Source organism: Schistocerca serialis, chromosome 4 (genome assembly GCF_023864345.2).
Source record: "Schistocerca serialis cubense isolate TAMUIC-IGC-003099 chromosome 4, iqSchSeri2.2, whole genome shotgun sequence".
Lineage (NCBI taxonomy): Eukaryota > Metazoa > Arthropoda > Insecta > Orthoptera > Acrididae > Schistocerca > Schistocerca serialis.
The window spans coordinates 163,791,201-163,815,233 of NC_064641.1; the positions used below are offsets into that span (position 1 = coordinate 163,791,201).

The 24,033-nt window shown below is 45.2% G+C and overlaps 1 protein-coding gene across 2 annotated transcripts in view; it reads right to left on the bottom strand.

Annotated features, from left to right (window-relative positions):
- The window catches only part of LOC126474106 (prolactin-releasing peptide receptor-like), a 276,595-nt gene extending 253,876 nt beyond the window's left edge, over positions 1 to 22,719 (bottom strand). For both annotated transcript variants that reach the window (XR_007586575.1, XM_050101528.1), the window contains exon 1: positions 20,644 to 22,719. Coding sequence is in view for 1 of the 2 variants with exons in the window: in XM_050101528.1 (XP_049957485.1) it covers positions 20,644 to 21,843 (1,200 nt within the window). In the remaining variant the exon portion in view is untranslated. The remainder of the gene's footprint in view (positions 1 to 20,643) is intronic.
- Positions 22,720 to 24,033: the final 1,314 nt, after the last annotated feature.

Sequence of the window (24,033 nt, forward strand, 5' to 3'; positions counted from 1 at the left end):
GTGGATGCACACCAGGCCCGAACTATTACGGGAATCGGCGAAATGCCGCGAGTAATGAGGATAATGGACGAGGGGGCATTTCACCGGTAGTGTGTGGATTAGTTGAGAATTGGGGTCTGACGGGCCCCGCACTAGATAATTGGTGCAGTTGCTATAACCACTGTGTCAGGGTGGCTCAGTGGTCAGAACGTCTGCCTAGTAAGCAGTACATTCGAGTGCAAATCCCGCTCCAGCACACATTTTCAACTTTCCCCATTGATTTAAATCAGTGCCCACTCGTAACAACTGTCTGTTACTCCTTTGTGTCTTAATCGATTACATTGGCCATAGTCTTCAGGAACTAACCTTATCAAACCTGGTACAATACTGTTCAACATATTTTTTGATACTCGTATCTTTAATTAGCATCTTGAAGTAACTTAGGTATTTCTGTTCAAGTACTGAGCCAAAGCACCTCGATGCGGTTAACTAGCTTCACCTAAAACCTAATTTTAATTAATTTTAATCGATTACAACATTAATAAAATCAAATGTGATCAGCTGGCAAACATAGCAACAAAATTTTGTTCGATTTACACCTTTGACGTTTTTGTAGTGATATTTTACGATTTTAGTACTTCTGTGGTTACATCAGTCTTGTTCAGTCAACGTGTTAAGGCCCTAGTAAAAGATGAAACAATTTACGAACTTCCAGCATGTTAGAGTAGCTTGGGTCAACAACTTCATTAATCAGTAGATCGAAAAACCAGTCAAAGCTGCAAACTTTTACTTTTTATTCATTCGATGACTAGTTTCGTACCGAGAATCATTTTCAAATCACCATTCCGACTTTGTTATGATCTGAAAATGGGTCTCGTCCCGAAACTAGTCATCGAATGAATGAAAAGTAAAAATTTGCAAGTTGGGCTGGTTTTTCGTTCTGCTGACCAAACAATTTATCAAACACTAAAGTGTTTGCCCAGCATTTGACTGTGTGCGGTGCTGCCTGATGTGTTTGTCACGCATAGATCATGTCTGACACGTTTGTGAAAAATTTTGATTAACGGAAGGTTTCACAAGATGGCGGACGTTGTTTGTGTTTATGTTTCGCCGCATATGTTTAGTGAAAAATAGTTTTATTGCAATTCATGTCGTTGTATCGTGAGCTTCCACAACTATGAAAGCGATTAAGCAGTAAAATAAAATAGAACTGGCAATTACCAAAATGGTAGAGGTGTCATATCTTTTCCAGCTATATCTTAAGCAGGAGGAAGTTATGCACAAAATAAATATTCTACACATACCATACAAGCGGCAGTGAAATGAAATTAATAACTCGAAGTTCTCCGGTTCTTCCGCTGACGATGTGAGCTACATATTCCCCCTATGTATTTAAATGAGAACCAAGTAGAAGAGAATAAATTTTTCCATACTTGTGTCTTATTTTTCAGTGTGAGGGCGTAGTAACTGTAACAAGTTGTTAAAAGTTATCATCAGCTTCTGAGTGTAACATTGCCATGAACAGTTTTTCGTGTGTATATTTCTCTCTCATTTTCCACTATTCCCATGTTGTTTTCTTCTTCTTTAAATACAGTGCTGGAGGCCTTGTTATAAATGCTTTTTCTGCATTTATAGCCATTCCCACTAGTGTGCATACAGCATACAGTAAAAGAGTCTACTTCAAAACTAATGTTAAACTGACAAGCTCTGTTGGTTCTCGTACGTATACGGGCTTGTTTGACACATCCGTGGCTGGATAGAAGTGCATTTGACAGACAAGGTAACTCTTTTGTGAGTGTCTTACCAAGTTATTAAAAGTTTCATTGTCCATTCGAATTCGTTGATGTAATCTTTGCGTTCTGAAAGTAAGATTTCCTTTGGCAGTTTTTCATGGATTAATCTCTCATTTTTAAGCTGTTTCCTGGACCAGAGTGTCTGCGTTTGTGGTCATTCTGACTACTGTCACAGTATTCAGCAATACGGACACCGTCTACTTCAAAGTGATGTAAATCTGAATAAGTTTGTTTTTATGTATACGGGCTTGTTTGACACATCCGTGGCTAGATAAGAGCGAATTTGACAAAGAAGTTAGCTCGATTACGGGACCCTCTATACACGGGATTTGATGCGAAGACAACCGACAATCTGTGGAGGAATCTGATTTTTGTATTTATATTTCAAATATTCCTTAATATTGGTCTTCAGCGTATTTGAAACTATAGAATACACAATTCGACTTAAATTATTTGTTTTAAATCTGAAGAATAGCTTATTTGACTCCATAATAGTGGTGTCTCAAGTCATCAACACAAGAGAACGACTCTTAGCAGAAAGAGAAGCAGTGGTACAGACTTTTCGATAGAATGATCAGTGACGGGCGGTAGTGGTTGGTCTCGCTGCTGTAGCTGTGTATCTGTCCACATGGCACAGTATTTTCTCTTTGCATTATGCTGTGTTGCCAACACTGATGCTAGCCATATTGGAGTGCAACACATACTGGATGTTGGTAACAAACACAGACTCATAGGGTTTTTTTGCTATTTATTCAAACATCAGAATCATTTCAGACACCAAAACAAGCCGTGTACTTCTAACTCTGGACAAAACGACATCCACTGAAACACCAGGAAAGATAGAAAATGCTGAATTTTTTCCAATTGTGTGTGTGTATGGAACAACAGACCTAAGAACGATACGTAATTAAATTTACAGGTGGTTTTGGGGCTACAGGTGACGTGAAATTTGTTACTGATGGCAGCGCAATGGTTTTTACTCTGCTCGGCGTCGGGTCGAACGGAGCTTGGTATGAGCAGATATGAATTCGTCATTTCATGCTGCTTCGATTCCGTTTCATGATCAGTCGTAGAAGCAGACGAGTAGTGTCGCGTCAAACGTTCCAAAACCATGACTAAAAGTTTTAAATGGTTAAGAGATATGGACTATATGCTGAACGGGGCAACAGTCGAAGACGCACTGTATGGGGGTAGGTCAGACGAGCCCAGGTCATACGCGATCTTGAGTTACCTTGTTGAAAGGTAACGCCACGGAGACATCGCATTTAGGGCAGCGCCATCGGTCTTAACACATCACAAATATAGCGCCTGCAGACCACATTATCGTCTTTGCGAGACAGGCGTGTTCGTATTTGTACCCAATGGCACTCGGTACCATTCCAAGTGGTTGACTCTTGACGCGATGATAGCAATCTGGCGACGTTCGTTCTCCTTGTAGCCTTCATCTATGTCTACAACTACATGACTACTCTGCAATTCACAGCTGCCTGGAAGAGCGTCCAATGAACCACCTTCCAGCTATTTCTCTACCGTTCCGTTGTTGAACAGCGCGCAGAGAAAACGGAACATTTAAATCGTCCCGTGCGAGGTCTGATTTCTCTTGTTTTATTACGATGATCATATTTTCCTTCGTAGAAGGGCGCAAACAAAATATTTTCAATTACATGAATGCGTGGAGTCTGTTCTTCCGGACATTCACGCATTCATATAACTGATAATCCTAGCTGGGCAATGGATCCACCATCTTCAGTGCGAATGCACAAATATGTCCAACATCCTGTGGGAATCTCTGAGTAGCGAACTGGAGTATAATGGACAGGGACAGCGGATACGTGGTGCTCGGCGGGAGCGTGGATAGGCCGCACAGGTGAGGTAACGCTGCATTCCGTCTGGCACAATGGTGAAATGCTCCTGCGTACTAAGCAGGAGATCAAGTGTTCGAATCCCGGCCTTGTACACATCTTAGCTCGTCGCCGCTGATTCCGCTTAATGTCCCGTTGCAGCTGACAGCAGTGATCCCCCGTCGCTTTACATAAAATACACTCCTGGAAATTGAAATAAGAACACCGTGAATTCATTGTCCCAGGAAGGGGAAACTTTATTGACACATTCCTGGGGTCAGATACATCACATGATCACACTGACAGAACCACAGGCACATAAACACAGGCAACAGAGCATGCACAATGTCGGCACTAGTACAGTGTATATCCACCTTTCGCAGCAATGCAGGCTGCTATTCTCCCATGGAGACGATCGTAGAGATGCTGGATGTAGTCCTGTGGAACGGCTTGCCATGCCGTTTCCACCTGGCGCCTCAGTTGGACCAGCGTTCGTGCTGGACGTGCAGACCGCGTGAGACGACGCTTCATCCAGTCCCAAACATGCTCAATGGGGGACAGATCCGGAGATCTTGCTGGCCAGGGTAGTTGACTTACACCTTCTAGAGCACGTTGGGTGGCACGGGATACATGCGGACGTGCATTGTCCTGTTGGAACAGCAAGTTCCCTTGCCGGTCTAGGAATGGTAGAACGATGAGTTCGATGACGGTTTGGATGTACCGTGCACTATTCAGTGTCCCCTCGACGATCACCAGTGGTGTACGGCCAGTGTAGGAGATCGCTGCCCACACCATGATGCCGGGTGTTGGCCCTGTGTGCCTCGGTCGTATGCAGTCCTGATTGTGGCGCTCACCTGCACGGCGCCAAACACGCATACGACCATCATTGGCACCAAGGCAGAAGCGACTCTCATCGCTGAAGACGACACGTCTCCATTCGTCCCTCCATTCACGCCTGTCGCGATACCACTGGAGGCGGGCTGCACGATGTTGGGGCGTGAGCAGAAGACGGCCTAACGGTGTACGGGACTGTAGCCCAGCTTCATGGAGACGGTTGCGAATGGTCCCCGCCGATACCCCAGGAGCAACAGTGTCCCTAATTTGCTGGGAAGTGGCGGTGCGGTCCCCTACGGCACTGCGTAGGATCCTACGGTCTTGGCGTGCATCCGTGCGTCGCTGCGGCCCGCTCCCAGGTCGACGGGCACGTGCACCATCCGTCGACCACTGGCGACAACATCGACGTACTGTGGAGACCTCACGCCCCACGTGTTGAGCAATTCGGCGGTACGTCCACCCGGCCTCCCGCATGCCCACTATACGCCCTCGCTCAAAGTCCGTCAACTGCACATACGGTTCGCGTCCACGCTGTCGCGGCATGCTACCAGTGTTAAAGACTGCGATGGAGCTCCGTATGCCACGGCAAACTGGCTGACACTGACGGCGGCGGTGCACAAATGCTGCGCAGCTAGCGCCATTCGACGGCCAACACCGCGGTTCCTGGTGTGTCCGCTGTGCCGTGCGTGTGATCATTGCTTGTACAGCCCTCTCGCAGTGTCCGGAGCAAGTATGGTGGGTCTGACGCACCGGTGTCAATGTGTTCTTTTTTCCATTTCCAGGAGTGTATTTCCACATTGTGGGGAGAAAGTTGGCGATTCAGATACCATGGGAAGGCCCTGCCACAACGGAAAACGCCTTAGTTTCAATGACTGCCACCCCAAATCGCATGAAACTTCCTGGCAGATTAAAACTGTGTGCCCGACCGAGACTCGAACTCGGGACCTTTGCCTTTCGCGGGCAAGTGCTCTACCAACTGAGCTACCGAAGCACGACTCACGCCCGGTACTCACAGCTTTACTTCTGCCAGTACCTCGTCTCCTACCTTCCAAATCGCATGTCATGTCCGTGGTGCTCTCTTTCCTATTCCCTATTCCGTGATAGTGCAAAACGAACTGCCTTTCTCTGAAGTTTTTCGACGTCCTCCGTCGATCCTAGCTATGTGGATCCCACACTGCATATCAATAATCCAGAAGAGGGTGGACAAGTGTAGTGTAAGTAGTTTCTTTTAACAGTCGTGTTGCACGTTCTAAGTGTTCCGCCAAAAAATCACAGTCTTGGGTTTGCTTTACGCACAACATAGTCTATGTGATCATGCAAGATGAAGTCATTTGTAACTGTAATACCTAAGTATTTGTTGAATTTACAATCTTCGGGTTTATGTGATTTGTCACGTAATCGAAATTTAGCGGATTCGTTTTAGCAATCATGACTTCATACTCTTCGGTATTTGGAATTTTCGAACCATATGAATATATTGTTTAAATCGTTTTGCTTTTTGCTTTTATCATCTGATAACTATATACCACGATAAATGGCAGCATCATCAGCAAACCGTCTAAGTGGGACCCTCAGATTGTTTCGTAGATCAGGAACAGCAGAGGGCTCAAAACACTTCTTTGACGAACGCCGGTTATCACCTCTGTTTTACTTGATGACTTCCCGTGAATTACTACGAACTATGATCATTCTCACAGGAAATCGCTAATCAGGTCACGCAACTGAGACGAAAGTCTATAGGCACGCGATATGATTAGAAACCGCTTGTCACGAACGGTGTCAATGGCCTTCCCCAGAAATATGGAATAAATTTGAAATCCCCTATTGGTAACAGTCGTTACTTCCCAAGAATAAGCGGCTAGTTCTGTTTCGCTAGAAGACTATTTTCTGAATCCGTGTTATCTTTTTATCAGTGAATCGTTTTCTTCGATATAACTCTTAATGTTCGAACCCAGTATATGTTCCAAAATCCTACTGCAAATCGACATTAGCGATATGAGTCATATGCAGATGCGTTCATCGAGATGGTCCATGCAGAACCAGATCTCCTCTGAAAAGACGGCGTGGTGGCACTCCAACGTTCACCGTTGTTGGGATTACAGCAGTTGGAGCGTATGCACTGAAATGATAATCGTTTGGAAAACTAATAAGCTTGTTGTTCACATCTTGTTCGTTTGAGATTTACTCTAAGGTGTCAAAATTTCTGTGGTCAGCAGTATATACTGATAAGAGAAGTAATTCAAAAGCCAAGATCACTTAAATACTAATTACTGGATAACCGATTTCAACACAGAAAAGGTGCCATCATGATCCAGTAAACAGTATTTAAGCGATCTTGGCTTTTGAATTATTTCTACAACAGAGTGATCGCCCCACAATGCACAATGTGTTCACTGCAAAATACTGATAAGAGTTGTGGTATTCAGTATCTTCTAATAGAGTTGTGGTATTCAGTATCTTCTTATAGAATCTCGAGTGAAGGCCAGAAAATAAGTACAAGTAGCTCTTAATATCACAACGTTGTAAGTACCCAGAAGAATTATATCGACAACCATCTCACCGTTGTAGGTGCAGTATGTTGATAATAAATAAATACTTTGTATTATTTTTGTCTTCTATTCAAACCTCAATAACATGTAAGATTTGTAGGCAACTGTCGGCTTGGAATCGCGGACGAAATAGCTCCAAGATAAGTGTATCTGCAGGAGTTGTGGATTTGGGTACCTGCTAATGTGGACTCGACTAAGTAAGAAAATCCCTGTAGGTAGATCTCAATAACATGACCCGATCGAACACTCAAAAGAATCCTGTGAATCATTATTGAAAGTGGGTGATGTCAGAACAACAGGAGTCAAGGAGCCTCTGAACATGGTGAAGAAACGGCGTCATAAAACTGCCGAAAGGTGTTTCAATGTTTAGAGAAGCAGTTGGTGTAAAACAACCATTGATAACACTTTATGAACTTGAAAGAAGGATGTTGGCGTCAAAAACATATTATTTTTTTCTACGTGGAACGTCTTGTGGCACTGCTCGAAAGTTCTGTATAGCATTTTGCTTTCTGCGCTGTTAAGCTGCGTTGACTAAATACTGACTGAAACAGCATCGATGTTTACAGCAAGGTGACAGAAGTCAAGGGATACCTCCTAATATTGTGTCGCACCTCCTTTGGCCCAGGGTAGTGAACCAGCTCAATCTGGCAACGACTCAGCAAGTCTTTGGAAGTCCCCTGCTGATACATTGAGCCAAGCTGCATGTGTAGCCTTCCCTGATTGCGAAAGTGTAGCCAGTGCAGGATTTTCTGCACGCACTGACCTCTCGATTGTGTCCCACAAATGTTCGATGGAATTCATATAGCGCGATACGGGTGACCGAATCATTCGCTCGAACTGTCCAGAACCTCATTCAAACCAAGTGACATGGCGCATTGTCATCCATCGTTGTTTGGGAACATGAAGTCCATGAATGGCTGTAAATGGTTTCCAAGTAGCCAAACATAACCAATTCCCAATGATCGGTTCGTTTGAACCAGAGGAACCAGTTCAATCTATGCTAACACAGCCTGCACCATGATGCAGCCACCACCAGCTTGCAGAGTGTCTTGTTGACAACCTTGGTCTACGGCTTCATGAGTCCGTGGCACATTCGAACACTATTATCAGCTCTTACCAGCTGAATCTGGAGTCCTCTGACGAGGCCGAAGTTTTCTAGGGTCCAACCGATACGGTCACGAGCCCAGCAGGTGCTCTGTCGTGCTTCCAGATTGAGATTTTCACTCTGCAGTGGAGCGTGCGCTCATATGAAACTTCCTGGCAGATCAGTACACACTCCGCTGCAGAGTGAAAATCTCATTCTGGAAACATCCCCCAGCTTGTGGCTAAGCCATGTCTCCGCAATATCCATCCTTTCAGGAGTGCTAGTTCTGGAAGGTTCGCAGGAGAGCTTCTGTGAAGTTTGGAAGCTAGGAGACGAGGTACTGGCAGAAGTGAAGCTGTGAGGACGGGGCGTGAGACGTGCTTAGGTAGTAGCTCAGTTGGAAGAGCACTTGCCCGCGAATGGCAAAGGTCCCGAGTTCGAGTCTCGGTCCGGCACACAGTTTTAACCTGCCAGGAAGTTTCTGTCGTGCTGTTAGCGAAGACACTTACGTTGGGTGTCTCCTGCCATAGCAAATTAATGACAAATTTTGCAGCACTATGCTTATGGATACGTTCTTCGCATGTCCCAAGTGGATTCCAGTGATATTTCGCGCATCTTACTTCTCTGTTAGCACTGACAGCCCTACGTGAATGCCACTGCCTTCGGTCTTTAAGTGAAGGCCGTCGGCCACTGCGTAGTCCGTGATGAAAGATAATGCCTGAAATTTGGCATTCTCGGCAGAATTTTGACACTGTGCATCTCGTAATATAGAATTTCCTAACGATTTCCAAAATGGAATATCCCGTACGTCCAGTTCCAACTACATTCGGCGTTCAAAGTCTGTTAATTCCCGTCGTACGGCCATAATCACGTTGGCAATCTCCTTACGTGAATCACCTGAGTAATGACAGTTCCGACATTGCACTGCCCTTTTACGTATGCCTTGTGTATGCGATACTACCGCCATCCATAAATGTGCATGACCCTAACCCATGACTTTTGTCACTTCAGTATATATAGCATATGACTAACACACTTTTAATGGTACATCTGTGTCCTCGTTGGAAAGACGCCAGGCCGGCCGTTGTGGCCGAGCGGTTCTAGGCGCTTCAGTCTGGAACCGCGCGACTGTTACGGTCGCAGGTTCGAATCCTGCCTCGGGCATGGATGTGTGTGATATCCTTAGGTTAGTTAGATTTAAGTAGTTTCAGGGGACTGATGACCTCAGATGTTAAGTTCCATAGTGCTCAGAGCCATTTGAACGAAAGACGCCACATACAATCAAAATCTCCAGATAACCCTTTGTAATACGGAACGTACCACTAGATATCACGAGAGCAGACTCGCCACTATAAAAGGAGACGGGGACTATCGAGTTGTCAGTAGAGGAGCAGAAAGAGCAGAATGGCTCCCTCAGCTGGGTAATTTCCAAAGTGGTCTACTCCCTGGATGCCACCTGAGTAAAGAATCGATTACAAACATTTACACCCTACTAAAGCCGTCCAAGTCCGCTATAGGTGGCTTGATTGTGGAAACGCGAAGGACCAACCACTCGTAAGCAAAGACTAGGGATACGACATGTACAGGACCCAGCGACCTCTGCAGAAAGTGGCTGTACAAAATCGCATAAAATCAGCTGAAGAAATCAGTCGTGAGTTGTAAAGTACTGTCAACAGTCCATCTATGAGGGTAGGCTGAAAGTAATGCACACGCTTGTAGAACGCGAAATAAAATGACCTTGCGAAACGCTCCAGGTGGAATGTGGAAGACAACTTCCTCCTCGATATGCACGCACTGTCTGAATGCATTGCGTTCAGCAAGTGTATATTGAGTATGGAGACATGTTCTAGTGCTATGTAGGAGTAATCCGCTGAATTACAGGCCCATATCACTAACGTCGATTTGCAGTAGGGTTTTGGAACATTATGAATTACCTCGAAGAAAACGACTTATTGACACATAGTCAGCATGGATTCAGAAAATATCGTTCTTGTGAAACATAATTACTTCTTTATACTCATGAACTAATGAGTGCTATCGACAGGGGATGTCAAATTGATTCCAAATTTTTAGATTTGCAGAAGGCCTTAGACACCGTTCCTCACAAGCGTCTTCTAACCAAACTGCGTGCCTTGGAATATCGCCTCAGTTGTGCGATTGGATCCGTTATCTTCTGTCAGAAAGGTCACATTTCGTCGTAAGTAAAGTCATCGAGTAAAACAGAAGTGATATCCGGCGTTCCCCAAAGAAGTGTTAGAGGCCCTCTATTGTTCTTGATTATATTAACGACATGGGAGACAATCTGAGGAGCCCTCTTAGATTGTTTGCAGATGATGCTGTCATTTACCGTCTTTAAAGTCATCAGATGACCAAAATAAATTACAAAGTGATTTAGATAAGATATCTGTATGGTGCGAAAAATGGGAATTGACCCTAATAAAGAAAAGTGTGAAATTCTTGTGAAACACAATTAGTTCTTTATACTCATGAACTAATGAGCTCTATCGACAGGGGATGTCAAATTGATTCCATGTTTTTTAGATTTCCGGAAGGCTTTAGACACCGTTGCTTACAAGCGTCCTCTAACCAAATTGCGAGCCCTGGAATATATCCTCGGTTGTGCGATTGGATCCGTGATTTCCTCTCTGAAAGGTCACATTTCGTAGTAATAGACGGAAAGTCATCGAGTAAAACAGAAGCGATATCCGGTATTCCCCAAAGAAGTGTTATAGGCCCTCTATTGTTCCTGATCAATATTAACGACATAGGAGACAATCTGAGTAGCCCTCTTAGATTGTTTGCAGATAATGCTGTCATGTACCGTCCTGGAAGTCATCAGATGACCAAATGGAATTGCAAAATGATTTAGATAAGATATCTGTATGGTGCGAAAAATGGCAATTGACTCTGAATAGAGAAAAGTGAGAAGCTATTCTGATACTAAAAGAAATCCGCTAAATTTCGATTACGCGATGAGTCACATAAATCTGAAGGCAGTAAACTCAACTAAATACTTCGGGATTACAATTACAAATAATCTAAATTGGAACAATCACATAGATAATGTTGTGGGTAGAGCAAATCAAAGACTGAGATTCATTGGCAGAACACTTAAATGGTGCAACCGGTCTACTAAAGAGACTGATTACACTACGCTTGTCCGTCCTAGTCTGGAGTATTGCTGTGCGGTGTTGGATCCGTATCAGGTGGGACCGACGGATGACATCGAAAAAGTTCAAAGACGAGCAGCTCCTTTTGGATTATCGCGAAATAGGGGAGATAGTGCCACAGACATGGCACGTGAAAAGGAGTGTCAATCATTAAAACAAAGGCGTTTTTCATTGCGTTGCGTTGTTCTCATCACAAATTTTCTCCTCCTATCGCGGAAACATTTTATTGGCACTCACCTACATAAGCAGAAATGATCATCACGATAAAATACGAGAAATTAGGGCTCGCACAGAACATTTTGAGTGGTCGTTTTTCCTGCGGGCTGTTCGATAGTGGAACGATAGAGAGGCAGCTTGAAGGTGGTTCATTGAACCCTCGCCCAGGCAATGTATTGTAAATAGCGGAGTAATAATGTAGATGTAGATATATGTCAACGCGATTTAAACAGCGCCCTGTTATCGAATTTTTAACTCCTATAGATTCATCGCCGTTTAAAGGCTGTTTATGGTGACGATGCTGTTAAGAGGCCTACTGTAAATCGGTGGGTAGCAAAATTTAGTGGTTGCGAAGTCGGAGAAGCCGTAATTGTTGATGAAACGCAGCGGACGTCTGATCACTGCCGCAGACGATAAATATAGCAAACTCGCCGACGACCTGACCGGCGAATCACACAAAAGCGTATCGTAAACCGTATTCGAATATTATTGAACAATTAGGATACCGTAAAATCTGTGCAGGATGGTACCACGCCATCTCACGGACGAGAACAAACGGCGCCGGTTGGAATGCTGCGAGCAACTTCTGCGGCCCTACTCTGACAAAGGAGACGTCTTTCTTCTGAATATTGTGACGGGGGAAGAGTCATGCGTCTACCATTACGACCCAGAAGATAATGGGCGCTGAATATTGACATCCGCGTTCTCCTCAGGCGAAAAGGTTCAAAAGGCAACCACCTGCAAGAAAATTCTTTTGACAGTTTTTTGGTATGATCACTGGGTTATGTGACCTGTTGTCTGGTACCAGAGCAACAGTAAAATATTTTCAGTACATAGACATTCTAAAACACCTCCGATGTCGTGTTTGTCGTGTTAGAAGCAGCCTGGCGCCAGTAATCTTCCAACATGACAACGCACCTCCTTTGGCCCGGGGTAGTACAGCAACTCGATGTTGCACGGACTCAACAAGTCGTGGGAGCCCCCACCTGATATATTGAGCCATGCTGCCTCTATAACCTTCCATGACTTCGCTTCCAGGCTGCTTCTAACACTACAAACACAACATCGGATGTCTTTAAGAGTCTCTATATACTGAGAAGAATTTACTGTGGCCCTGGTACCAGACCTCGCGCGCAGGTGAAACTGCTTCACGAAACCTAATGTTTGAACCGTTTCCACACCCTCTATCTCCCCCCCCCCCCCAATCTTGTGCCTTGCGACGTTTATTTTCTTATAGTCAATATAGACCTCAGGAATAATCAGTACCTCCAGCTGTCAAGTTCGGGATTCGAGAAAAGTCGGACGAATTTTGCAGTGACAGAATGAAAAAGCTTGTTACACGATGAGAGGAAAGTGTTAGTCTTAACAATGACTAAGCTGACAAATAAATAGATGATTCAGAAACTTAAGCATTCTACTTGAATGTACATTTTGCCTGAACTTCGGAGCTGTGTTGTTTCTGTTCTACATGCATTTGTTCATTACTTTTCAGCCTGCGCTCATACCACAATGGCTTTCGGCAGGGAGTTAAAAGAATGCAATACAGTGATCGAGCAGCTCCTCATAACCTACACATTTACATAAACAGTGTCAAGCGTTGCTTGGAGTGACGTAAAGAGTGACGTCACTGGAGAGTGGATCTGAAAACAAGTTATATGGAGTGATGAAGTGGTTGGGGCTTGGTTCCTAATTGAACTTCAGAAAGCATTAAATGGCAACACGTCTTACAGCACTGTGTACTTCTTACTGTAGAGGAACATTTCGGAGACGATGACAATGCACCTCTTATAAAGCAGCACATATGAGGCAATGACCTATGGATAATGACGTTACTGAAATGGATAGGTCTGTCCAGAGTCCCGACGTGAACACAAAGAAAATATATGGGATGAGTTAGAACGCTGAGGCAGCTGCAAACCCCCAGTTTCCAATATCTGTACCTTATTTGGTTTCGGATCGTGAGGAAGAATGTGCTGCCATTCCTCCAGAGTCCTTCGGACACATCACTGAAAGTGTATCCAGTGAATTCAAGCCTTCATAAAGGCGAAGGGTGGTATCTCCACTAAAATGTGTACGGAAACTATTGATCATTGTTCACTTCTTGAGGGAGCTGTGGGCTTGATACTGCACGCAAAGCTTCGTCTGAGACACTAGTGTTAACCATATTTGCGAATCACAACATTCTGCATACATCACTAACCTTCTCAAGTTATTCTCAAGTTGTGACTTTCCGACTGACGAAGGTTTTCACTTCAGGGGATGCTTGCCGTGTAGTCCTCACAAGACGTGTGGATGTTGCCTTCGCAGCGACAGTACATATGACTCTAAAATCAGACGTGTTTTAGAATCAAGCAATATAAACACTGATCCTTGGCTGTTTAAGTCAGTTTTAAGGCAGTCTTGTTTAAAGTGCTACACAGTATTTTTAAGCAGTGCCAGGAGATGCGCCTTAGGTACTGAAACTAATATCACCCGAATAAATTCTTGTAGCAATTGATGGTGTAGCTACATCAATACGTCTTTCATTAAAGACACATTTCTACATATACATCTACATCTACATACATACTCCGCAATCCACCATACGGTGCGTGGCGGAGGGTATCTCGTACCACAACAAGCATCATCTCTCCCTGTTCCACTCCCAAACAGAACGAGGGGAAAATGACTGCATATATGCCTCTGTACGAGCCCTAGTCTCTCTCATCTTATCTTATCTTTGTGGTCTTTCCGCGAAATGTACGTTGGCGGCAGTAAAATTGTACTGCAGTCAGCCTCAAATGATGGTTCTCTAAATTTCCTCAGTAGCGATTCACGAAAAGAACGCCTCCTTTCCTATAGAGACTCCCACCCGAGTTTCTGAAGCATTTCCGTAACACTCGCGTGATGATCAAACCTACCAGTAACAAATCTAGCAGCCCGCCCCTGAATTGCTTCTATATCCTCCCTCAATCCGACCTGATAGGGATCCCAAACGCTCGAGCAGTACTCAAGAATAGGTCGTATTAGTGCTTTATAAGCGGTCTCCTTTGCAGATGAACCACATCTTCTTTTTAGTTGTAGCACCTGTCACACATACGTGCATTTTTCATATGTAGAAAATATTTAAAATAACGGATGTAAGTACATGAGACAAATGCTACATCTAAAAACATAAATGTATGGTCATTCCCATTTGTTCATAGCTTTGTATTGCATAGTATTGTATGTTAACTGGGGACCTAGAAACGACGGAGAGGCTCCGTCCCCGCCGCAGCTGCAGTGGTCCACAACCCCACGACGACTACCGCAGTCCACTTCACTCCTCCGCCGCCCCACACCGAACCCAGGGTTATTGTGCGGTTCGGCCTCCGGTGGACCAACCCCCCTCCCCCCACCCCAGGGAACGTCTCCCACCAGACGAGTGTAACCCTTACGTTTCAAATGGCTGTGAGCACTATGTGACTTAACTTCTGAGGTCATCAGTCGCCTAGAACTCATAACTAATTAAATCTAACTAACCTAAGGACATCACACACTTCCATGCTCGAGGAAGGATTCGAACCTACGACTGTAGCGGTCTCACGGCTCCAGACTGTAGCGCCTAGAACCGCACGGCCACTCTGGCTGGCGTAACCCCTATGTTTGCGTGGTAGAGTAATGGTGGTGTACGCGTACGTGGAGAACTTGTTTGCGCAGCAATCGCCGACATAGTGTAACTAAGGCGGAGTAAGGGGAACCAGCCCGCATTCGCCAAGGCAGATGGAAAACCGCCTAAAAACCATTCACAGACTGGCCGGTTCAGTAGACCTCGACACAGATCCGCCGGGCGGATTCGTGCCGGGGACCTGGCGCTCCTTCCCGCCCGGAAACCCGTGCGTTAGACCACACGGCCAACCCGGCGGGTCTGTTCATAGCTTACTTGTGAATTTCATTATACTTGCATTTTTGCATACATCTGTAGCTGTAAAACATCAGATATCTTTGGAAAAAAGTATAAAAATCTCTATAAATGGTTACTGATGTGTAGATTAAAGATCGAATTAAAACTTTCTGCAAATCGATCCTTGTTAAGTAGCGGGAGGGTACAGCAGACGATAGATCATTAAAATTTTCAAAACTACCATCAGCTGTAATGTAAGTACCAATTAACTGCCAATCTGTTGCGACGATACACTTCATCATCAGGTCCCCTGAACGTATAGCGGATGAAATTTCCAAAAAGACGCCCGTGAGACCACAGCAGAAGAACTTCTGTTTGCGTCCTCACCATGTGTGGTTGCTTACTACAAGAGCTGAGGGAAATATCGGTTATTTTCCCGTGGGACTGTCTTTCAGGAAAATTCAGCCACTATACATCCAGGGGGCCTGGTGATGAGGTGTATCGTTGAAACAGATTGCCTATAAATTGGTATTGACATTACAGCTGATGGCAGAGCTGAAAATTGCAATGGGGCTATTAAGTTGCCTGAGGATGGGACAGCAAGCCGAAAACTGCTTCATAACGAACTATAAAATAAATACTACCGTGGAACATCACTGTTGTCTGAATGAAATCATCATTTACAAGCCGTGTCAATTCAGGTAAAACTCTCGAACTTTCGATAGCTGTGTGCGCCACGATCATCAGCAGTTAACAGCAGTGATTTTAATTTTCCAGATGACGGTGGCGGAGACAGTTATGGAAATCTCGAGTGCTTGTTTCAAAGTCAAGTGTCCTGTGAACTTAGAACAACTTACTGAAGCACACAACCATCGAGAACTCTGAGGACATATGAATACAGTATGTTTAGGTTTTAGTTATAGATGTCTCATCGAGAAAGTTTCCTTTAAATCTAGCAATATTTACGTATTTTCCATAATTTCCATAATGCGCATTACCAAGAGGGAGGGTGGTTGGGGGGGGGGGGAGGTTATAGCCACTCTAAAAAATTAAACAATTCGTTCATTGTTGTCGACTTACATTAACAAAATACTATTTAAAGAGATACTGATACGTAGGTACGGTAAGTAGAATCCAGAGCCTGAAAATATCTTTTAGCACAATTTTAGCAATATCAGGGTAGTTTCAGTGTCGGGTACCACCAATGCAGGGGGGGTGGGGGGGGGGGGGGTGCGGATACTTTACGCTCGCCGCAGAGAAATCAAGTTTTGTTGGTCACAGCAGAAAAATCTAATTTCGTTTAGTTGTTACTGACGTATACTCAAAACATACTTTTTGAACAGATACTGACGTGTAACTATGAAGCTGTACCCGAAAATATTGAATACGACATTTAGTGGGGACAGTAACATTTCTTACTAGTGCTCACGTTTTTGGCTTGAGTTCGACTGAAAGATCTAAAATTTGTGGAGTCTGGCAGAAGAATTCATCATAAACAATAAATATTTTTTCAAAATTTTAAAATATAAAATAACAGACTAGATACAATACTTTCGAAAGGTGGGCATAAGGAGCCCCCATCCCTTGGTATCTGCGACTGTTATCTTGATTTAGTGTTAATCCGTGACCTGAAGATGACATTCACGGGAACCAGTTGTCTACAGAAAAATAATGGTGCTTGGAAATTCCCATTACAAAATTCTCGGACTTGTTGACGGCAGTAAGTACATGATATTTTGAATACGAGCCGGCCGCTGTGGTCGAGCGGTTTTAGGCGCTTCAGTCCGAAACCACGCGGCTGCTACGGTCGCAGGTTCGAATCCTTCTTCGGGCATGGATGTGTGTTGTCCTTAAGTTAGTTAGGTTTAAGTAGTTCTAAGTCTAGGGGACTGATGATCTCAGATGTTAAGTCCCATAGTGCTTAGAGCCATATTTTTTTTAATGTGAATCAACGTCCGGAAGCCTCACCCAACGACGTTACAAAGTGTCAGATTTATAGGCGCCTACGGTTGTAATTGTGTGAAAATACAGGGTTACTCTGTGACGATGTTACAAATTTCCTAAGATGATGGAGAAGGAGGATAAACATATCAAATTGAGGTAAAGGTCCGTGTACCAGAAGCGAATGAGTCGAAAGCTATAAGCGGAAACCGTTCTTATACCTTTGACCGTGAAATACATGTACTGGTACCGTTGTTGCTAAGATTGTAGGGTAAGCAACTTCCAGAGCTGGTAGCATTGACCGAAACAAGAAAAAATGTGCAGTAAATTTGGGCTCTACAATGAATTCCTCCAGAGCTATGAGGACTTGTTCAGTAAAGGAGACGCGTTTCCCCAGTAGAGAAGATGAAAAAGTGCGCATAGCTCCTTTGATATGCATCTTAGATCCCATATTTACTGGTAATTTTTTCTTTGTTTTGGTCCATACTACCGCTTCTGAAAGTTGTAAAACCTACAGTCTTAGCAACAACAATATCAGTACATATATTCCACTGTCATAGGTATCAGAACGGTTTCCGCTTATACCTTTCGACTCGTTTGTTCCCGATACAGGGGCCCCTATCTCAAATTGATACATTTATGCTTCTCCAATATCCCCTGTATATACGTACACTACAGGCTCGAGCGCCTATGATTTTGACACTTTGTAGTGTCTTTGAAAGACATTTCCGAAAATGGGTACCTGTTCAAAATATTATGTATTCACTTGCTTTACAAGTCCAATATGTTCGTAACAGAAATTTCTGAACACCCTGTACAAATGAAAACAGCTTATGGTGGATGCATGATGCCATTCTTTAAAATTCGTTGCATCTGTGGAACAATGTTACAGCAGACACATGGTGCAAGAATTGTAAGAAAATGAGACACCTGCAGCCGTCGTTCTGATGTCATTTGTTGTATGGCTACCAGTTTCGGTGCTCCAGTGTACCATCTTGAGGTCTTAGTTGATGGTGAAGACGTTACTACGATCGATATATACGATGCATCAGTGGCTAACAACAAGTTTACGCAGACTAGAAACACGACATCACAGTTAGGGGCAGTCTGCGTAAACCAGTTATTGGCCACTAATGCTTCGTATACAGGGTGGTCCAATGATAGTGACCGGGCCAAATATATCACGAAATGAGCATCAAACGAAGAAACTACAATGAACGAAACTCGTCTAGCTTGACGGGGGAAACCAGATGGCGCCATGGTTGGCCCGCTAGATGGCGCTGGCATAGGTCAAACGGATATCAACTACGCTTTTTTAACAATAGGAACCCCCATTTTTTATTACATATTCGTGTAGTACGTAAATATGAATGCTTTAGTTGGATCACTTTTTTCGGTTTGTGATAGATGGTGCGGTAATAGTCAAAAACGTATAAGTACGTGGTATGACGTATCATTCAACAGGGCGGACGGTATTTGCTTCGTGATACGTTACCCGTGCTAAAATGGACCGTTTACCAATTGCGGAAAAGGTCGATAGCGTGTTGATGTAAGGCTATCGTGATCAAAATGCCCAACGGGCGTCCAGTATCCTGGACGACATCATCCAAGTATCCGAACCGTTCGCCGGATAGTTACGTTATTTAAAAAAACAGGAAGCGTTCAGCTACATGTGAAACGTCAACCACGACCTGCGACAAATGATGATGTCCAAGTAGGTGTTTTAGATGCTGTCGCGGCTAATCCGCACATCAGTAGCAGACAAATTGAGCGAGAATTGGGAATCTCAAATACGTCGGTATTGAGAATGCTACATCAACATGTTTCAATGCACCAGGAATTGCGACGACTTTGAAAGTTGTGTACAGTTCTACCACTGGGCACAAGAGAAATTATGAGACGATGACAGATTTTTTGCACGCGTTCTATTTAGAGACGAAGCGTTATTCACCAACAGCGGTAATGTAAACCGGCATAATATGCACTATTGGGCAACGGAAAATCCACGATGGCTGCGACAAGTGGAACATCAGCGACCTTGGCGGGTTAATGTTTGGTGCGGCATTATGGGAGGAAGGATAATTGGCGCCCATTTTCTCGATGGCAATCTAAATGGTGCAATGTATGCTCATTTCCACGTCATTTTCTAGTGATGTTACTACAGGATGTTTCACTGAATGACAGAATTGCGATGTACTTCCAACATGATGGATGTCCGGCATATAGCTCGTGTGTGGTTGAAGCGGTATTGAATAGCATATTTCATGACAGGTGGATTGGTCGTCAAGCACCATACCATGGCCCGCTCGTTCACCGGATCTGACGTCCCCGGATTTCTTTCTGTGAGGAAAGTTGAAGGATATTTGCTGACGTGATCCACCGACAATGCCTGACAACATGCGCCAGCGCACTGTCGATGCATGTGAGAACATTACGGAAGGCGAACTACTCGCTGTTGAGAGGAATATCGTTACACGTATTACCAAGTGCACTGAGGGTGATTGACATCATTTTGAGCATTTATTACATTAATGTGGTATTTACAGGTAATCACGCTGTAACAGCACGCGTTCTCAGAAACGACGAGTTCAAATGGTTCAAATGGCTCTGAGCACTATGGGACTTAACATCTGTGGTCATCAGTCCCCTAGAACTTAGAACCACTTAAACCTAACTAACCTAAGGACATCACACACATCCGTGCCCGAGGCAGGATTCGAACCTGCGATTGCAGCAGTCGCGCGATTCCGGACGAGCTCATAAAGGTACATGTATCACATTGGAAGAACCGAAATAAAATGTTAAAACGTACCTACCCTCTGTATTTTAATTTAAAAACCTACCTGTTAGCAACTGTTCGTCTAAAATTGTGAGCCATATGTTTGTGACTATTATAGCGCCATCTATCACAAAGCGAAAAAGTGGTCCTACTAAAACATTTATATTTCTTTACGTACTACACAAATATGTAATAAAAATGGGGGTTCGTATTTAAAAAAAAAAAAAACGCAGTTGATACCCGTTTGTCCTATGGCAGCGCCATCTAGCGGTCCAACCATAGCGCCTTCTGGTTTGCCTCTTCAAGCCAGACAAGTTTGGATCTTTGTAGTTTTTACACTTATTTCGTGAGATATTTGGCCCGATCACTATCAATAAACCACCCTGTATATGGATCGTGATAACCCCTTCAGCATCAACTAAGGCCTGAAGTTGGTGCACTGAAGTGTCGGAATTGTTAGCTATACAATAAATGAGAACGTAAGGACGGCTGTGGGAGTCACTTTTTCTTACGATAGTGAACGGCCTTAGTCTCCCAGACCTCCGGGCACAAGGACAGACATACAAAAACTTGGTGCTAGAATTGTTGCGCTCACCTAAATGGAAGGCGACACGTCCAGCACCTTGTTCTCGATCCCGGAGAAGCGGACCTGCTCGTCGTTGGCGCAGTAGCCGGCGCAGGGAGAGGGTGCGGGGGCGGGGTCCGAGTCCGTGGAGACGACGTCGGGCAGCAGCGAGTTGGAGGTCTGCAGGGCCGTCTGCACGGACTGGCCGCCCATCGAGGTGCCGGCGCCGGCGAAGCCCTGCCGCGGCGCGCGGCCGGCGCGCATGCAGCACGGCACCACGCGCCGGAACTCCTTGCGGAAGTTCTCGTTCAGCCAGGCGTACAGGAACGGATTATAGCAGGTGGAGCTCATGGCGAGCGCGTGCACCGCGAAGAAGCACAGGTTGAAGTAGCGCCAGTGGCCGATCGGGATGTACAGGTCGTTGGCGAGGTTGACGAGGTTGAGCGGCATCCAGCAGGTGCCGAAGACGACCACCATGGCGACGAGCATGCGGTTGGTGCGGCGCTTGCGCTCGCGGTCCGCCTCCTCCTTGCGCGACGTCTTGGCGCCCGGCTTGGTGCGCGCCTGGTGGCGCAGCCGCAGCCAGATTTTGGTGTAGCAGACGGAGATGGCGAGGAACGGCGCCACGAACTGCATGGCGAAGGTGACGCCGCCGAAGGCCTGGCGCACCGTCTCCGACGGCCAGCTCTCCTCGCAGAAGTGGCTGCCGGCGCGCAGCCGGTGCTCCATGAAGACGCCGTATGGCAGCGTCGCGGCCAGCGACGCCGCCCACACGGCGCACACGATCGCCAGGCACGTGGAGGCGCGCATGCGCGGCCGGAACGGGTGCACGATCACGTAGAAGCGGTCCACGGCGATCGCCGTCAGCGTCAGCGTCGAGATGTAGACGCTGGTGCCCTGGGCGAAGGCCACCGTGTGGCAGAGCGCGCTGCCGAACACCCAGCGCCCGTAGAAGGTGTAGAGCGGCGTGAAGGGCACGCAGAGCGCGCACAGCAGGATGTCGGAGAGCGCCAGGTTGCTGATGAACAGGTTCGTCACCGTCTGCATGCTGCGGTTGCGCGCCACCACGAAGCAGACGAGCGCGTTGCCGCACGTGCCCACCGTGAAGATGACCAGGTACAGCAGCCCGAACAGCGCCTGTACGGGCCGCTTCTGCATGGGGTCCTCGTCGCCGCCCCACTGCGTTCCGTTGCCGTCCAGTCCCTCGCGTAACTCAAATTCTGCATCCATTATTGCCAGCAAAATTACTCCAATACTACAAGATCAAATGAAGGCTCCAATCTCAGTCCATCATCCTGTCGACCAGCGGTTGAATATCCACTTATTCACATATCTCCTCCGAACAGTCATAAAATCTGTGCTATCTTGTAAGCTACAGCTACATAGAACAACGAGAAATTCCCTCAGACCACAGATCACATAAGCAACTTTCTTCACCAGAAATTTCTTTGTTAACCTGCGGCTCTTACTGTTACCTATATTTGATGGTGTAAAACACTTCCATATTTGAAAATCGCATCACTGTATCAGCTACGTCCGTTCATAAATTTAGGACTAAGCTCTCCATAAACTGTTTCAGAATAATTCAGAAAGTTATGATCTGTTGGCTATACTATCCACCTGCTACAAAGTCTGCAAGAATAAAAATGCTTTTGCATGCACCTCTCTTACTCTGGTCACGAAGACAAATCTTGTGCCCTAAACATTTGATCGATTAGGAGGCAGTTTTACTGTCAACGGTTTATGAAGATGTCCTTATCGAGAAAGGGCTTGGAAAAAGATTTGTTGTACGAAAAGAAACAAAATCACACTCTCCTCTGCACTGTTACAGTTTCAGCGTCTTCAGCACTTAATCATTGTCCAAAAAAGAAAAAGAAAAAACCTTTCCTTTTATCACTGTATGCTGTACCAGCCGAAATGTCCCGCGGTTCCCGTTACACTGTGCAAGCTCTTCTAATGTGGCAATGACACTGTCCGGAGACGGAGATGGCGTGAGCACAGCTGCTTGTTGCGTTCCGCGCCCTCGCTACGCAGGCGCCGTCTTCGCAGTCACCACGCTCTTGTCGCCGGCTACTGGTCTCCACCCGCCGTTGCGCTTCGCGGCCAGCGAGCGACTGGCGGCAAGGGCAGCTGGACCGCCGACGGAAGGCGCCGCGGCTCATCTGCGCATGCGCACATCGTCGTGTCTTGTGATTTCTGCAGGCAAGCGGCTGTGAGGCAGCGCCTACGCTATTTGGGGACGCAACCCGCGACGCACGTTATCGGTGGCGCTCGCTCAGCTTGCCTGTATACGGCCAGTCTACCATTAACTATACGATTTCCTAAGCCATCCTACTTCGTCCGAGAACAGTAGCTTAATTTTCTTTAAATTTGTGAAGCTATTTCCCAATTCTAGTAACAAATCTTAAATATGTAAGGAGTTAACACACATAAATCGGTTAACAAGAAATAATACTGCGGCTGTGACACAGTACTACGTAATTTTATATAATTTTCCTTTTAAACAAGATAAGTATAGTTAACAAAGTAATTTTTCGGGTTTCTGACGAATAAATGTACCGGTTATCATTAAAAACGGTTTTCATCATATGCACTCAATTTTGCTGTATCACAATTCTATTTAGTCATGAAGGGTGTACTGGATGTTCAAAAAATGGTTCAAATGGCTCTGAGCACTATGAGACTTAACTTCTGAGGTCATCAGTCCCCTAGAACTTAGAACTACTTAAACCTAACTAACCTAAGGACATCACACACATCCATGCCAGAGGCAGGATTCGAACTTGCGACCGTAGCGGTTGCGCGGTTCCAGACTGTAGCGCCTATAACCGCTCGGATACCCCGGCCGGCGTACTGGATGTGTTGATGTTTTTATATTTTTGTTTTGTATATTTTTCGTCTTGTGCCACGGGCCTAAATCACCGGTTTGTGTGGAGTAAATGGTGGTAATGATGATGCTGGATTCTCCGAAGTGTAAGAGTGATAGGTGACTCAAAAAAACAGCGAATATTGAAACTGAATCGACATTATTGAAATGCATGGGAATGTTTCTACTCTATGAGATGGTCCTACAGAACCATTGCATCGGTTTGAAGCAGCTAATGATAACGCATGCACGTTGCCAATTATGACAGATTAAGATAAGCCGAAGACCTTCCAGAACTTAAAAGAATGCATCGATGTATGAGTAGACAGAGGTGAATGATTTCGCAATGGAATCAACATTTGTGTGCCTGTTCCTGCTACGTCAGACAATCGGAACATCGTGAAAAGTGTGCACAGCTATTTAGAAGCACATTTAAATGACGAACTGAATAGAACGATAAACGATTACGATCAATGGTTCTAAAATTTTGGGGTAAAGAAGACCAAAAAGTACTAACAGAACTTTTCCTTAGAAAATAATACCGCATGTACATT